At 52.5% G+C, this 17,495-nt stretch overlaps 1 protein-coding gene across 4 annotated transcripts in view; it reads right to left on the bottom strand.

Annotated features, from left to right (window-relative positions):
• GMEB2 (glucocorticoid modulatory element binding protein 2) overlaps positions 1-13,259 on the bottom strand; it is a 32,572-nt gene extending 19,313 nt beyond the window's left edge. Inside the window, exons 1-2 of one of the 4 annotated variants that reach the window (XM_081289847.1) lie at positions 12,486-13,259; positions 2,211-2,395 (exon numbers count right to left, since the gene is read on the bottom strand). In XM_081289847.1, coding sequence (XP_081145973.1) covers positions 2,211-2,341 — 131 coding nt within the window. In that variant the 5' untranslated portion in view covers positions 2,342-2,395; positions 12,486-13,259. Of the gene's footprint in view, positions 1-2,210; positions 2,396-6,183; positions 6,843-8,980; positions 9,360-9,669; positions 9,813-12,485 lie in introns of those variants that run through there. The other 3 variants (XM_081289846.1, XM_081289849.1, XM_081289848.1) reach the window with 3 other exon arrangements.
• Positions 13,260-17,495: the final 4,236 nt, after the last annotated feature.

Raw genomic sequence — 17,495 nt, 5'->3', positions numbered from 1 at the left:
CCTGGTGCTTGGCCTGCCTGACCCTGCATGCTAGGTGTGGGAAGGGGAAGCAACTATAGTTTCAGTTCAAGAATCTCTGGATCAAGAGATGTTTCAACTGCACCTAGACCTGAGGTGGCCTGCAAGGCTATGGAACTGAAGCCAGGTGCCACAGCTGGAGAAGACCCTGTTGAATCCTGGGGAATGGAATGGCTGTGCAGAGGATGGTGGCAGACTACAGAAGCAGCCACAGCATCCTGCAACTCTCCCATCCAGAGGCAGCCTTAATCTACCCTGAACCTGGGCACAGCTGTGTGACAAGCTTCAGCAATGGGATATATAGGAGAAAGAGAAAGAAAGACACCTGGGAAAGAAGTCCAGGCCACCAGATGGAGGACAAGAGGCTGGCAGGCAGAGGTGAGCCATCACGACAGCCACCAGGACACCAGCCTGTCAACCAGATAGTGATTGAGGCTCCAGGACCACCCCAGCTCACCATGGGGCAATCAGGCAGCTAGACCACAGAAAGCAGCAGCCCTTGTCCAACTGCAAGAATCCATATCTGTGTCCTAAGCCACCAAGTTTGAGGTGGTTCCTTACACAACAAAAAGTGACCAACATAGAAAAGGACCTGAACTTGGGTGTTGACAGAGCAAAGCTGGTCCACAGCAGCCACTTTCTCTAATGAGAACAGGAAATAAAGGAAACAAACACAACACCTTAATTCTGAGGGCCTGTGCCAGTTGAAGTACACATTCAGGAGAGCCCCAGGGGTCAGTCACTGTCACCAGCAGCCAGATGACCATTCTCTTGCACACAGAACTTACAGAGAGTGCAGGATATTCACAGGGGACACAGGTCTTTAAGTTCACAACTGTATAAGAAGATAACAGCCCAAGAAGAAAGGCCTACAGATAATAATATTGAAGGCCCCTGACGCGGGCTACATGGCATCATCCCCAGCAGCTGGAGACTTCCCATGTAGAGCTGGCCCTCCCTGGAGGCTCCTTCCCCAAGTTCCTAGGTGAGAAGTGCTGAAGCTGGAAGGTGTGGCAATGGGCTCCCCACAGCAGCCCCAAGGTGCTAGAAGGAAGCCACACAGGTTTCCCTGACCCAGTGCCACTTCTGCCACTCTCTTATCAAGCCATTCACGATCTAGGTGAGGAGACATGGGCACTGCTCTGGGTCAGGCTGGAGAAGAAGCAGCAGAGCATGTGCAGGACACCTCTAAGCTATCTGCCAAGGCGCTGACAAAGATCAAAGGAGAACCTCACTCTGCAGGAAGGCCCTCCCAGAAGCCTGCTAGGGCCTTGGCCACACCCACAGAACAGGGAGGATCATGCATCCAGGACTCACAAGTTCTGGGGCCAATCCTGCTCAACTGCAGCACCAGCCTCCACTCTGCCCCAGGAGGGAGATGGATGCACGGTGCCCAATGCTGGAGTGTCCAGAAGAAGAAAGCAGACTGAGGCCAGCCCCACCACAAAGCTGCCAGCAAGCCACTCACACAAGCAGCACGAAGCAAAAGGGAGTGGTCTAGAGCCTCCCTCTGAGAGGTTCTGTGGTGAAGAGCTTATCTGGCACACACAAGACCCCGTGTTCACTCCTCAGCACTGCAAAAACAAGCTACAGAAGAGTGAGGAGACAAAAGCATGTCCACACCCCCTGGGAGGCCCAGGAAGCAGGATACACACGGGAGCTGGGCAAGGTGAGCCTTAGCCTGGGAGTTAGGCCCTCTGGTGGGAAGAGCATGGGGCTCAGCAGCCCTCTCCAGGCTGACTACCCTGCTTGCCTCATCCCCAGTCAGGCAGGAGCCATCTACCCGTCCTCACAACCCTGCCTGTGGGTGGCAAGCGGAAGCCAGCACTCACTCAGATGCCAATGCTCAAGGCAGACCTCTGATCCAAGAAGTGGGAAAGTACTCAGTCTCATGAGGAATGTCAAGGCAGACACTGGCGCTTCACCTTCACCTCTTTAAAAAAGTCTCCAGCTGTCCCCACTGTTCCACTAATCAAGAGAAATGCCAGGTATTTCTGGGAACATGGTGGCTACACCAAGGAGCTACTGTGCCACCCAAGCTTTCACTGATCCTCACATTCAATGCTGTTCATTCTATAGCTGGCACTTAAAGAAAGGCTGAGTCCAGGCTGAGAACCACCACATTCAAAGAAACCTCCAGGCAGCCCCGCCCAGCCCCCACCACCCTCAGCAGGCGCAGGGCTAGGCCTTACCCGTGAGGGGCCAGGTTCGTGGTCACCAGCACGGTCTTCACCTCCTCCACACCACTGCCGTCGGCTGCAGTGTCTGGGGTCGTCACAACCACCACCTCTTCCATGTGGACACTCACATCTGGCGTTGCCATGGCTCTGAGGAGAGGACGCCCGGACTGCAGCGTCACTCTTCCAGGTTCCCAATCCTGGACAAGGCAGAACACAGGTGGCAGGGTGGTCTCCAGGTCTGCTCAAAAGAACACCCAGCAAACAGCCTCTCTGCTTCTCCAAAGATCCTCCTCCAAGCTCCTAGCTGCTACTCTGACAAGCAGCAGTAGCAATGCAGGAACTCTGCAGGGTCTGAGGTTGGCAGGGGCAAAAGCCACTCTTTTTCCCCTACAGGAGCCACACTCCCCCAAAGGACAGGGAGGGAGACCAGAATTCCAGGTGTGAATTCTCTAATGCAGGGTATCCATCTGCTATTCTCCTTTCTATCTCTGGCTGATCTCAAGGGCAGCCCAAACTATAAGACTGAGCACAGGTACAGACAGAAGCCACCTGATAAGTCCTCTCTGTGGCTGTGAAAAGGGAAACCCATATGGGACAGAAAGAAAGAGGGATGACCTGCTTTTTATTATTCTACCATTACTATCTTTTGTCTTCACCAGTCTCACCCTCAGGCAAAACCCAAGCCCCCACCTGAACCCTAAAATGATGGCAGAGGCCTGGCAAGCACCAAAACTCCCAGGAAAGAGAAGCCCTGTCCCACTAGGGGCAACAGTCCCCAGAGCATGAGTGCCCACACTGTACGCTCTCCCTCAGGCACAGGACAGACTCAGTAACAAGATGTGGTGGCACACATGACAGTCCTAAGTTTCTAGCAGAGGACAAGGAAGGGGTCCCGAAGTCAGAGTGGCACAGTAGACAGGAGGGAGGTGAGACTGGTTACACACAGCCATGGGGGAAAGCCTGGGTCATCCCAAGACAGTCTGCCCTTCAGGGCAGACTACCACTCAGCCTTGGACCAGGCCTCAGATGGGGCACTGCAGACTCTGAAAACTGACTGACTGACCCGAGTATGGCCACAGACGGCCTGCAAACATGCACTCCAGGCTCAGGTGGAGCTCCTGCTGCAGTGAGAGCATCTGTACCTTCGGGGAGGAGGGGTCACAGCCTTGACCTCATGGCAGAACACCCAAGTGTCCAGGGTGTGATCCAGAACTGCTTAGCACAGAGAGGCCAGGAAAGCCCTATCGCCTCTCATGGGAAAACACTCAAGAGCTGCTCACTCTGAGGTTTATGTTAGAGTCAACAAGAGACAGGCAGGTGCCACATCACGTCCAAGGGTAAGCAAGCACTCCCAAGTTTTCACCCACCAAACTGAGAATCAACAAGTAGAGTAACCAGGGCTGGGCATACAGTTCAGTACAGAGCAACTGCACAGCACATGCAAGACCTTGGGTTCCATCCCCAGCACTGAAAAATAAGCAGTGGCCAAAGTAAAATAAAAGATCACTGGATGGGTACTATAGCAGCATGTAGATAAGAGAGGATGGAGAAAGAGAACATGAGACAGAAGAAAACATCCAGTCAGGTGTGGCAGTGCACACCTGTGATCCCAGCAGCTGGGAAGCTAAGGCAGGAGGACTGTGAATTAGAAGCCAGCTGCAGCAACTCAGTGAGGCCTTAAGAAACTTGCAACTTAGCGACCCTGTCTCTAAATAAAATGTAAGAAGGATTGGGGATATGGCTCAGTGGTTAAGTGCCCCTGGGTTCAATCCCTGGTACAAAAAAACAAAACAAAACAAAACAAAAAAAAAAACCTGAGCAGCAGAGAATACTAGAACACATAGGAAACAGAGCCTCAGGGTCAAGCAGCAGCCATGAGGCTGAGCACTGTGACACTGGAGTTCCAGGGAGAGGACAAAGTACTGAACACTTTCCAAACTTAGAAAGATATAAACATGCCCATTTGAAACACTCAGTACACTTCCAATGGACACGCCCACATTATAATCAAGTCAGAAACCAAAGACAACATTGAAAAATCTTGAAACAGATTAAAAAAAGTATGCATTACCATACAGGACAACTCAAACAACATGGAGCAGTCCTCATAAATCACAAGGGCTGGAAGGCAGCGAATGGTGTTTTGTTGTAGTTGATTAAATATTTTTTTAGTTGTTGATGGACCTTTATTTTACTTATTTATATGTGATGCTGAGAATCGAACCCAGTGCCTCACATACGCTAGGCAAGTACTCTACCACTGAGCTATAACTCCAGCCCAGGGAACAGTATTTTTTTAAAAAAATATTTATTTTTTTAGTTTTAGGTGGACACATCTTTATTTTATATTTATGTGGTGCTGAGGATCCAACCCAGGGCCTCATGCATGCTAGGCAAGCACTCTACTACTGAGCCACAACCCCAGCCCCGCAGGGAACAGTATTTTTAATGTATTAAAGTAACTGTTTTCAGATGTGGTGGAGCATGCCTCTAATCCCAGGAGGCTGAGGCAGGAGGACAGCAAGTTGAAGACCAGCCTGGGAAGCTTAGCAAGGCCCTGTCTCAAAATAAAAAATATAGGGGCTAGGGTTGTGGCTTAGGGGTAGAGTGCTCACCTAGCACATGTGAGGCCCTGGTTTCCATCCTTAGCACCACATAAAAATAAATTAATAAAAAACAGGTATTGTGCCCAACTATAACAAAAAAATATTTTTAAAAAATAAAAATAAAAAATGTAAGAAGGGCTAGGGATGTAGCTCAGTGTCTAGCATGTGCAAGGTCCTGGGATCAAGCCACAGAATAGAGAGAGAAAAGAGGAGAGAGAGAGAGGAGTGATGAGGAAAGAGAGAAGAGTAATGAGGAAAGGGGGGGGGGGACTGCCAATCCAGGATTTTATACCAGTGAGATCTTTCAGGAGTGAAGACAAAATAAAGGTATTTCCAGGTAAAGGAAAATTAAAACAACTGGTCACCATCATCTGCTCTCCAAGAGAGAGCAATGGAAGTTCAGAAAAGAAATCAGGACCAACGAAGAGGGGCCTGGAACCTCAGGAATGAGGGAAGAGTAACCCAAGTAAGCAATACAATAAACCATTTGCCTCTTGAGTTCTCTAAACACCTGCAACCCTGGATGCAACAATTGTAACACTGCCTGATGGGATTTTCAACACAGGAGGCACACCATGGCCAGGACCCAAAGGGAGGGAGAATATATGTGGACCCTTGCTTCTCCCCTCCACAGAAGAGACGACTTGTTCATGTTCCAGATATCAGATCAGGTCTCAGAGATAAAAAGGAATGAGTTACCAATGTGCTAAAGGACACGGTGGAAATGTACATGCATTTACTGAATCGGGAGAGGGCAGAGGAGGCCCCACCAGGATTCCATGCTGCCTCACTCTGGAAAAGACAGAACCACAGAGACATTAGAAAGACCTGTGTTCAAGGCTGGGCGCAGTGGCACATGCCCATAATCCCAGCAGCTTGGGAAGCGGAGGCAGGAGAGTCATGAGTTCAAAGCCAGCCTCAACAATTTAGCAAAGCGCTATAAGCAACTCAGTGAGACCCTGTCTCTAATAAAATACAAAATAGGGCTGGGGGTGTGGCTCAGTGGTTGAGGGCCCCTGAGTTCTATCCTCAGTAACTCCCCTTCCCCCAAAAAAGAAAGATCCACTTTCACTGGCCTGGGGGAGAGAGGGGAACACAGGGCTTGGGGGCAGGGGGCTCTCTGGCTACAACAGTGATGTCACTACACATCCATCAAACCCACAGGGTGTCCACATGGGAGGGAGCTTTTGGGGACAGCATGGCCAGCAGGCTCATGGGCTTCATCAGTAGCCCACTCTAGGGATGTCAATCAGAGCAGAGAAGAAGGGCTTTGGGAACCCTACCATACCTTCAGCTCAATTGTACTAGGAGCCTACAACAACCCTAAGAGATTAGCTACTAATTTTTAAAAATTAAGCATATAGCCAGAAGGTACATACCTATGATTTCAGCTCCTCAGGAAACTGAGGCAGCAGGATCCCAAGTTGAAGGTCAGTCTGAACAACTTAGTGAGACTCTGTCTTAATTTTTTTTTTAAATGGGCTAGAGACGCAGTTCAGTGATAGTGTGCCCCTGGTTTGATCCCCAGTATTGGGGGGGGTGGAGTTAAGTAGGTATATTACAATAGAATTAATAAAGAATATAAAGGGGAATAAAAGTCAGGCTACAGACTGGAAGGAATTATTTGCAAATCATATGTCTGATAAAGAACCTGCATCTGAGATAAATAAATAACACTAATACAGCACCAACTTTATTTTATTTTTACTTTCTTATTTATTCATTTGTACCAGGGATTGAACGCAGGGGTGCTTTACCACTGAGACACATCCCCAGTCCTTTTTATTTTGAGACAGGGTCTTGCTAAATTGCCCAGGATGACCTGGAACTTGTGATCCTCCTGCCTCAGCCTTCCTGGATTTTTCCAAATGTTTCCTGGATTACAGACGTGCACCACCACACCTGACTCAGCACCCATTTTTTGTTATTGGTTTTTTTACACAGCATACATTTTTTTAAAATAATTTTTGGTCCAGGCTCATTTTATTTTATTTTAAAGAGAGAGAAGTAGAGAGAGAATTTTAATATATATATATATATATATATATTTTTTTTTTAGTTATCAGCGGGCACAACATCTTTGTTGGTATGTGGTGCTGAGGATCGAACCCCGGCCGCACGCATTCCAGGCGAGCGCGCTACCGCTTGAGCCACATCCCCAGCCCACACAGCATCCATTTTTAAAAGTGGCAAAAGATTTGACTAGAAACTTCACCAAAGAAAAAATAAGGATGGGACTGGGGTATGGTGGCGCACACCTGTAATTTCAGTGGCTTGGGAGGCTGAGTCAGGAGGATCAGGAGTTCAAAGCCAGCCTCAGCAATGGCTAGGTTCTAAGAAATTCTGTGAGACCCTGTCTCTAAATAAAATACAACATAGGGCTGGGGATGTGGTTCAGTGGTTGAATGCACCCCCAAGTTCAATCCCTGGTACCCTCCCCCCCAAAAAAAAACTTACATCTACTTGAAAACCTGTACACAATTTCTTATGACAGCATTACTCCTGTCAAAAGCTGAAAACAACCTAAAGGTCCTTCAGGAGGTGAGAGTATCACAAAAGAGAACACCAAGCAGCAGGAAATAGACTATGGATTCGTCAACAACCTGGATAAATATCTAAGGACCAGGTGGGTAGAAAAGACAACCCCATAGGAGGTGCCACAGGAGAGGACCCCAAGACTCCTATTAGGCAAGGCCACACAAATGCAGGGACAGGTGCACCCCACAGCAAACATGACCAAACGGGAGGTCCAGGGAGGCTTCCAGGGTGCTGTCTCTCTGTACTTTAATCACAGAATAGCTTCACGAATCTACTCATGAAACAATTCATGCAACTGTACACAAAAACCAGGATGCTGATTTACCACTTTAAAATCTTCTTAAGGGCTGAGGCTATAGCTATGGCTCAGTGGTAGAGTGCTCACCTAGCATGCATGAGGCACTGGATTCAATCCTCAGCACCACATAAAACATAAAGATATTGTGTCCACCTAAAACTAAAAAATATTTTTAAAAATAATAAAATCTTCTTAAAACTGAAACTAGCAAAAGACACTTGCACCCTTGCATATATGGTCAACTGATTTCCAGCAAGGCTGCCAACACCATTTAATAGGGAATGGGGACAGTCTTTCAAACTGAGGTGTGGATGACTGTTCATCCACATTCGAAAGAATAAAAGCTGAATTCACACCACCTTACATTACACTCAAAAATCAGCTCGAAATGATCAAACCTAAGAGTGAAACCATAAAAACAATTAGAGGGAAACTCAGGGCAACATCTTCATGACACTGGATTTGGGGATGAAAAGCTCAGACAGCCAAAGAGAAAACAGGGTGGGGTACAACTCAGTGCTGGAGTGCTTGCCTAACATGTGGCACGCAGCAGGCCTCAGATCCTAGGTTCATCTCTGCTCCCACCAACAAAGTTACACAGAGTAACTAGGAGATATGCAACTGAAAGCAGGGACTTTGTTCAGATACTTATATACCAGTGTTTGTAACATAGCCCTCACAACAGCCAAAAGTAGAAACACCCAAACACACACAGGAACGAAGAAAAAGAAGACGGCAGTTGGGCTGGGGATGTGGCTCAAGCGGTAGCGTGCTCGCCTGGCATGCGTGCAGCCTGGGTTCGATCCTCAGCACCACATACCAACAAAGATGTTGTGTCCGCCGAGAACTAAAAAAATAAATAAATATTAAAAATTCTCTCTCTCTCCTCTCTAAAAAAAAAAAAAAAAGAAGAAGACGGCAGTTACTCAGCCTCAAAACCGAATGAAGTTCTGATATCTACTAGTATATGGGTACTCTGAAAACGTTATACCAAATAAAGGAGCCAGATACAAAAGGATGAAAGAGCCAGAGCTCTACAAGGCCCTGGGTGCAATCCCCAGCTACTGGGGTGGGGGTGGGGGACAGACACGGGATGCTTGGGTGTAAGTACAAAAACAAGATAAAAGTGCTAGTGTGCGGTTGGCCAATATATCCCATTCCAAGACTTGACTTTCTTCTGGCAAATCAAAACTATTTTCCTTTGAAGCAGAGGTACAGTTGCACACCTATAATCCCAGCTACTTGGGAATCTGAGGCAAGAGGATGACAAGTTTGAGCCCATCCTAGGCAACACAGCAAACCCCGTCACAAAAAAACAAGCCAGGCATAATGGTGCACACCTATGATTCCAACTAGGAGGTTGAGGCAGGAGTCTCACAAGTTGGAGGCCAGTGTGGGCAACTTAACAAAACCCTGTCCCGAAATAAAAAATAAAAAGGGATGGATGTAGATTGGTTAGGTTCAATCCCCGGTACCCAAAACAAAACAAAAACTCAAAAAAAAAAAAAAAAAAAGGAAATGCCACCGTGGAGAGCAAAGGGTATGACCACCGGTCCACAGGCATAATTCCTTTGATCCTCAGTGTTTTGAAACATTTTAATTAGTTCAAAACATGTGAAGTTTCCAGCTTCTTCAAAAGCTATCAGCAGTGAGCTCTGGAGGCATCCAGTGTCAGGTAGACAGGCACCAGCCAGCTGCTCACACCCAAAGGCAGTCAGTCAGTCCTGTGCTACCTGCCGCCATTTTTATTCCAAGGCTGGGTCTGCATTTGGTTTTGCAAGTGCTCAAGGCAGGCACACAAATCCCTCAGGGATGTCTTCCCAAAGCCTTTAGAAACAAATTCTGCGCAGGGAGTTTGCTGATCTTGTTATAAGTAGTTTTTATTTAACCCAGCTCCTTTTAACTGAGTAGGACAAAACAGTGTTTGAAGAGTCAGCAACCATTGACTAGATGAATTAATAGCTATTAACCAAGTCGACTAGATGAACTAACAGCTACTAACCATGAGCCACACTGATTCAGTTCTCACCACTGGGTCTCTATGAATGGGGTTTCCACTGCCCGGTCCTGGAAGGTTCCTGGCCACACAGTCCCCACTGCTGGGTCCCCATGGTAGGTTCCTGGCCACACAGTCCCCACCGCTGGGTCCACACTGCTGAGCCCCCATGGTGGGTTCCTGACCACACAGTCCGCACTGCTGGGTCCCCACGGTGGATTCCTGGTCACACAGTCCCCACTGCTGAGTCCCCATGGGTGGGTTCCTGGTCACATAGTCCCCACTGCGGGTTCCTGGCCACACAGTCCGCACTGCTGGGTCCCCACGGTGGGTTCCTGGCCACACAGTCCCCACTGCTGGGTCCCCACGGTGGGTTCCTGACCACACAGTCCGCACTGCTGGGTCCCCACGGTGGGTTCCTGACCACACAGTCCGCACTGCTGGGTCCCCACGGTGGGTTCCTGACCACAGAGTCCCACCGCTGGGTCCCTTTGGTGGGGCTCCTGGCCACACAGTCCCCACTGCTGGGTCCCCACGGTGGGTTCCTGACCACACAGTCCGCACTGCTGGGTCCCCACGGTGGGTTCCTGGTCACACAGTCCCCACTGCTGGGTCCCCACGGTGGGTTCCTGGCCACACAGTCCGCACTGCTGGGTCCCCACGGTGGGTTCCTGGTCACACAGTCCCCACTGCTGGGTCCCCACGGTGGGTTCCTGGCCACACAGTCCCCACTGCTGGGTCCCCACGGTGGGTTCCTGGTCACACAGTCCGCACTGCTGGGTCCCCACGGTGGGTTCCTGACCACAGAGTCCCACCGCTGGGTCCCTTTGGTGGGGCTCCTGGCCACACAGTCCCCACTGCTGGGTCCCCACGGTGGGTTCCTGACCACACAGTCCGCACTGCTCAGTCCCTATGGGTGGGTTCCTGGTCACATAGTCCCCACTGCGGGTTCCTGGTCACACAGTCCGCACTGCTGGGTCCCCACGGTGGGTTCCTGGTCACACAGTCCGCACTGCTGGGTCCCCACGGTAGGTTCCTGGTCACACAGTCCCCACTGCTGGGTCCCCACGGTGGGTTCCTGACCACAGAGTCCGCACTGCTGGGTCCCCACGGTGGGTTCCTGACCACAGAGTCCCACCGCTGGGTCCCTTTGGTGGGGCTCCTGGCCACACAGTCCCCACTGCTGGGTCCCCACGGTGGGTTCCTGGTCACACAGTCCGCACTGCTGGGTCCCCACGGTGGGTTCCTGGTCACACAGTCCGCACTGCTGGGTCCCCACGGTGGGTTCCTGGTCACACAGTCCCCACTGCTGGGTCCCCACGGTGGGTTCCTGGTCACACAGTCCCCACTGCTGGGTCCCCACGGTGGGTTCCTGGTCACACAGTCCCCACTGCTGGGTCCCCACGGTGGGTTCCTGACCACACAGTCCGCACTGCTGGGTCCCCACGGTGGGTTCCTGGCCACACAGTCCCCACTGCTGGGTCCCCACGGTGGGTTCCTGGTCACACAGTCCGCACTGCTGGGTCCCCACGGTGGGTTCCTGGCCACACAGTCCGCACTGCTGGGTCCCCACGGTGGGTTCCTGGTCACACAGTCCCCACTGCTGGGTCCCCACGGTGGGTTCCTGGCCACACAGTCCGCACTGCTGGGTCCCCACGGTGGGTTCCTGGTCACACAGTCCCCACTGCTGGGTCCCCACGGTGGGTTCCTGGCCACACAGTCCCCACTGCTGGGTCCCCACGGTAGGTTCCTGGTCACACAGTCCCCACTGCTGGGTCCCCACTGCTGGGTCTCCACGGTGGGTTCCTGACCACACAGTCCGCACTGCTGGGTCCCCACGGTGGGTTCCTGGTCACACAGTCCCCACTGCTGGGTCCCCACGGTGGGTTCCTGACCACACAGTCCGCACTGCTGGGTCCCCACGGTGGGTTCCTGGTCACACAGTCCCCACTGCTGGGTCCCCACGGTGGGTTCCTGACCACACAGTCCGCACTGCTGGGTCCCCACGGTGGGTTCCTGGTCACACAGTCCCCACTGCTGGGTCCCCACGGTGGGTTCCTGACCACACAGTCCGCACTGCTGGGTCCCCACGGTGGGTTCCTGGTCACACAGTCCCCACTGCTGGGTCCCCACGGTGGGTTCCTGGTCACACAGTCCGCACTGCTGGGTCCCCACGGTGGGTTCCTGACCACAGAGTCCCCACTGCTGGGTCCCCACGGTGGGTTCCTGACCACAGAGTCCCACCGCTGGGTCCCTTTGGTGGGGCTCCTGGCAGTGCAGTTCCCACTGGGTCCACATCAACGCGGTCCTAGCGACCCATCTACTGCCACGGACTCGACTCCGCCGGTGGGTCTGGCCGATTGGGCCGGCGAGCGCGGTCCCTCCGCTGGGCCACTCACGTGGCTCCCACCATGGACTCATTCCTGTCAGCCCGCCCCACCACGGGCCTGAGTAAGGCTCCCGGAGGGTCTCGGCGTTCTCGTGGGTGAGGTTCTTCTTCGTAGCTCCGGCGCCCAGACGCGCCCCTCAGACCCCGCGCCCACGGAGCCCGCTCCCGCCCGGCCCCGCACCCAGCCGCCCTCGCCCGTTTCCGCGACGGCAAGATGGAGGCCGGAAGCGCCGCCGCTTCACGCGCCCGACCGCCCGGCGCCCGCGCCCGCGCCCGCCCGTCTGACGCCGCCGCGCCGACGCCGCCGCCGCCGCCCTCGCGCGCCCGCCGCCCCTCCCCCGCTCCCCTCCCCCCGCCGTAACGTCCTGACGCTCCGCAGGGACCCCTGACTGGACGGCGGCGCGTGAGTGGCGCGAGAGGCCTCGCCGCGGGGGGGCGCGGAAGCGCCGGCGCCGCTTACCTGGGGCCACGCCGGCCTGCTCGGACGCCCGGCCGCGGCGACGGCGGCGGCGAGAACTGCGGCGGCGGCGGCGGCCGGGGGCTTCTTTCCTTGTTGGGGATTCGGCGGCGGCGGCGGCGGCGGCAGTTCGGGCGCGCGCTTCCTAGTGACGCAGGCGACGGGGCCGCGCACGCACTACCCGGGCGGGCTCAGAGACTTATTTGGCGCTCGCCGCGGAGGCGGGAGGTGCTGTGAGAAAAGGCCCGGAGGGCCCTGACGCGCGTGCGCTTGCGGCCGGCTGTCGGTCCTAGCGTCGCTAGCTTCCCGTCCGCGGGCACCGTAGGGCGCCGTGTGCTTGGCGGACGCGTCAGGGGAAGACGGTCCGCGGGGGGACGGCGCCGGGAAGGCTGCCCGTGTATGACGGGGACGCGGCAGCTCCCTCGCATCTGCGACCCAGCCCCAGGAGTGCGCAATGGAGGCCGCGACCCGCGCGGGGGTCCCGCCTTCGAGGCAGCGTGGGGCGGGGGGGACTGGGTCCCGCCGCCTGGCGGCCCGGGCGGAGGGGAGCCTCGCCCGCACACCGCCCGCGTCGGACCTGCACATTTTCGGGTTTTGGGTTTCTGCGTCGGGCGGCGCGAGAGGCGCGCTCACGGGCCCGGAAGGTCGGGGGAGCGGGAGGTGTCCGCGAGCCGGTGAGCCCGCCCCGGCGCCGCTCCTTCCCTTCTCCGCGACTGCAAGAGCGGCGCGGTGCCGCGCTGGGGAGGGAGGCGTCCCTCGGCGCCTGCTGGGCTCCTTCCCCGGCGCGGGCGCAGCCGGCCCTGGCGAGCAGATGACGCTCGCCCCGGGGGATGAGGCCGGTGGCGCCTCCGTGCCCCGGGCTCTCTGGGGTCTGGGTGTGGGGCGAGGCGGCAGGGTCCCCGAGGTGAAGTGAGAACAGGAAGCAGACGCCTGCGTGGGATGGCCGCGCCGCCTTCAGGAGAAGGGCTGCCGGGGTGGGACGCGTCCAGCGGACTTAATTGCAGGACATCATAACAAGGAGAGTAGTGCTTCGTCTACCTACTCGAGCCAGCGAAGGACAGTCGTCAAAAATTAACGACCCTCAGCACCGCATAAAAATAAGTAAATAAGGTAAAGCCGTGAATACATAATGTATATATGAAAGTATACATATGTTTAGAATTTGTAAGTATATATTGTAAATATATGTGTTGAAAATATGTATATGTTAAATTGTTGAACTTTTGTCCGTGCAGTTATTTTGGTTATTATCTGGTAATATTCCGTGTTTGTCGTTGTAGAAGTAAATGCCAATGAGATTAAAGGGGAGTGGTGGAAATGGCCCTAAGGACAAGATCAGGCCTGCGGGGACAGACACAGATGATGTTACAGCTGTTGACTTCATGCAATTTTGGCACCTGCTGCTGGACAGGCTAGGGAGCTGGGCCAGAGTGGGCATTGGCTCCCAGTCCCCCTGTTTATCACTCCGGCCCACCTCAGCTTCCAGGAAGGCATCAGAGGGAAATAAGACCAGACCACTATAGGATAAGGGTGAATTAGGTTCTGCTTTCTGTTCCATCCTGCCATGGAGCTGGACTTTTGTTTCCTACAAGGCCAGAAATGATCCCTGTGGCAGAGGGGACTGAAAGTGCTTCAGCTTCCAGAACTGTGAGAAATTTGTTTATAAGCCACCCATATGGGTATTTCTGCTGCAGCAGACTAAGCCAGTGTTAAGTGAGTGCCCCCCACCCCCAGATAGGGACTTGCTCCAAAAAAAGATGGGCCTTGGTGGAACAGGCATTAGAACTAGCCAGAAGGGTCTCACTGGCCGGAGCCAGAGCTCTGACTATGTGAGCACTAGTAAGTGCTGACTGCTGGATTATGGCCACAATACGGGGCATTGCCAGTCTGCCATGTGGGTGTGAGTGGTAGCCAAGTAAGTGGGAAAATAGCACAATTCTTCCTGAATTCCAATTAATAAATATAGCACGTGTGAGTTACTGGGTTCCATCCCCAATACTGGGGGGAAAAACAAAGTCAATAAATGTAGAAGGAAGCAGTCACCTTTATTTGTGACAGGTATGAATCCACTGATAGTTGCTAAAGTTAAGTAGCAAAAGTTTCAGGTGAAATAGCGTTTGCATGGTTTCTGAATGTCTCCCCTAAAGTACTTATTTTCCTAGCTTTCTATTATTGCTCCAACAGATTACTTCAAATTTAGTGGTTTAGCTGGGCACAGAAGTGCACATCTGTGATCCCAGCTGCTTGGGAGGCTGAGGAAGGAGGATCACAAGCTTAAGGCCAGCATTTTTTTTTTTTTTTTCTGGGCATTGAACCCAGGGCCTTGTGCACACAAGGAAAGCACTCTACCAATTGAGCTATATCCCCAGCCCTTAGGCCAGCTTTTTTGAGAGCTACACAGTTGTGGGTACAACAGAGCACCATGCTGTTCGCTCGCCAAGCAACAAATTAGGAAACTGTGCCACAGCCATGGCATTTAAAGACATCCATGGAACCAGAGATGGCAATTCACCAAATTAGAATTACCCTCACCAGCGGCAATGTGAAATCACTTGAGAAAGTGTGTGCTGACTTGATCAGAGGCTCAAAGGAGAAGAATCTCAAAGTGAGGGGACCTGTTTGCATGCCTACCAACACTTTGAGAAGCACCACAAGAAAAACACCTTGTGGTGAAGGCTCCAAGATAGGATTGTCTGCAGATGAGAATCCACAAGGACTCATTGACTTGCACAGCCCTTCTGCGATTGTTAAGCAGATTACTTCCACCAGCCAGGAGTGGAGGTGGAAGTCACCATTGCAGATGCCTAAGTCAACTGTTTTAATAAATTATTAGTTGTTAAAAAAAAAAAAAAAAAAGTGTAAGGCCAGCCTGAGCAACTTGATGAGATTCCGTCTCAAAAATTATAGTTTTTAAAAAGTGCTGGGGGCGTGTGGCTCCATTGTAGAATACCCCTGAATTCAACTGCCAGCCAAAAATAAAAATCAAGGGCTCAAAATATGAATTTATTTTCTTATTCCTCTGTAGGTGAGAAATGAAATCCAACCTCAGGCTTGCTGGGCTGAAATCCAGGTACTGGCACAGCTAACGACTCCTGGGGGATCCAGAGGGGAATCCTTTCCTGCCTTTTGCACACCTGTCTCTCTCTTCCACTTTGAAGGACCCTCATGATGACATTAGGCCTGTGGGGATAATGCAGGAAGCACCTCTTAAAATTGTAGACTGGCAGCTTCCATTCGCTTGTGAGACAAATCACAGATTCCATGGGTGAGGACGTGGGTATCTTGGGAACCATCATTCTGCCTTCCACAAGATTTAATAGCTACCAAGGGAAAACTAGTGATTTTAAAGTGGAGAAACCAGATCAGATCACCACCAATGAGACTTGCTGATCCCAGGAAACTGTGAGGTGATACACTGAAAGACACACCTCATTTCTCTGGTTCTCTTTGCCAGAAATGCACAACCCAGTCCAGTCATGAGAAACTGAGGAATAGTCAGCAAAGTAGCTAATGGGTACTCCTCAGAGCACAAGGTAGTAAAAGGAGGAAATGAACTGCCACAGGTTGAGGAGGCTGAGGAAACACCCAATGTGTGAGCTTCTGGCAACATTAATGGAAAAACATTCACATTGGCTTTGGTTGGGTTTGTAGCACACCAGTGGCAACTTTCTGAGGCCCACAAGGGGACCCTCAGTCCAGGAGATGGCCACTGTCTCACAGAGGCCCTTATTCTACTTGCCACGAGACGATTAGCTTTTAGAACAATGATGCACACCTTTCCCAGCACCTAGGAGGCTAAGGCAAGAGGACTGCTTCAGTCCAAAAGCTTGAGACCTGCCTGGGTAACTTGGAAAGACCTCAGTTCAAAAAGAAAAGAAAAAAAAAACAGATTTTGGTTTTGTGAGGGATTCTGGTTGTGAGAATTGAACTTTTGGCCTTGGCTAAGGCTTCAGTCTATCACTGGCTGCATCTCCAGCCTCCAGAAAGCAATGAGCACCTGAGCCAGGCACTTAGGGCTCAGGTTGATAAGATGGTAGAAACCCACAGGAAGTGTCAGCAGAGTGCCACAGCTGGAGGACTGGGGGCTATGGAGGGGAGTGAAGGCTTAGGTGGAGCGGCCTCATGGAGAGACAGTGACTTAAGTGCCCACTCCCTGCCCTGCAGTGCCCTCTGCATCATCAGGGTCAGGTTGCACTATTGGCTCAAGTCATCCCAACTCTTATCCCACCCTCGCCATGAGGCCCACTTGAGCTGGGAGAGATGAGGCTTCTTTGTTTTAAGCCACCCCCTGTGGTGCTTGTTCCAGATGCAGGACACACTCTGGGCAGTCAGCCACTTCTAAATACACAGGTGTTTGTTCAATTAGTTTTAAGCTCACTCATGGATAAGACAGGTGCAGGCTGCATTAGGTTTTGGCTACAAAATAGCTATTACCTGCCAGGGAAATCCAACCTTAGCTCCCTTTCCACTTCCCCTTCTCAGTCCCGCAAAAGCCACACGTGGATACCACTGGGTTCCAACCCTGGCTTGTTGCTCCCTCTGGAGGGCTTTCTGAGACACGGGTGCCCCCATCTCTAGCTGGGCCTGGATGACCACCTGCAGTCCTCCAAAGGTCTTCTGTCTGATAAAAGCCAAGGCCCCTGTAGGCTGCAACCTGGCTTCTGGGGCCCTAGCTCTGAGTTGTGAAAGAATTGTGTCATTGTCCTCATACTTCACACCAACCAGGATCCTGCCCTCACAGTTGGCTACTGGGTGGAGTTGTCATGGATAAGAAGGGGATGCAGCTGTGGCACATAGGCAGGTGACTATCCCCAAACGGCACTGGAGCATTGGGGGCTGCTGAAGAAAAGGGGACCCAACCTAGGAGGGTGTTGACAGAAGAGGCCTAGAACCAGGCTTCCAACCCTCTGGTGAGGAATCTTGAGGATGGATGTGGCATGGGGGCTGGCTTGGGAACCCTGACCCTGCCCTTCCAACATCTGAATCTTAGACAGCTGGTCCTGAACCCCCGAC

Source organism: Spermophilus citellus, assembly GCF_964194105.1.
Source record: "Spermophilus citellus genome assembly, chromosome: 4".
NCBI lineage: Eukaryota > Metazoa > Chordata > Mammalia > Rodentia > Sciuridae > Spermophilus > Spermophilus citellus.
Note: the sequence above shows the minus strand (reverse complement) of the source record. Positions and strands in the feature narration are given on the sequence as shown.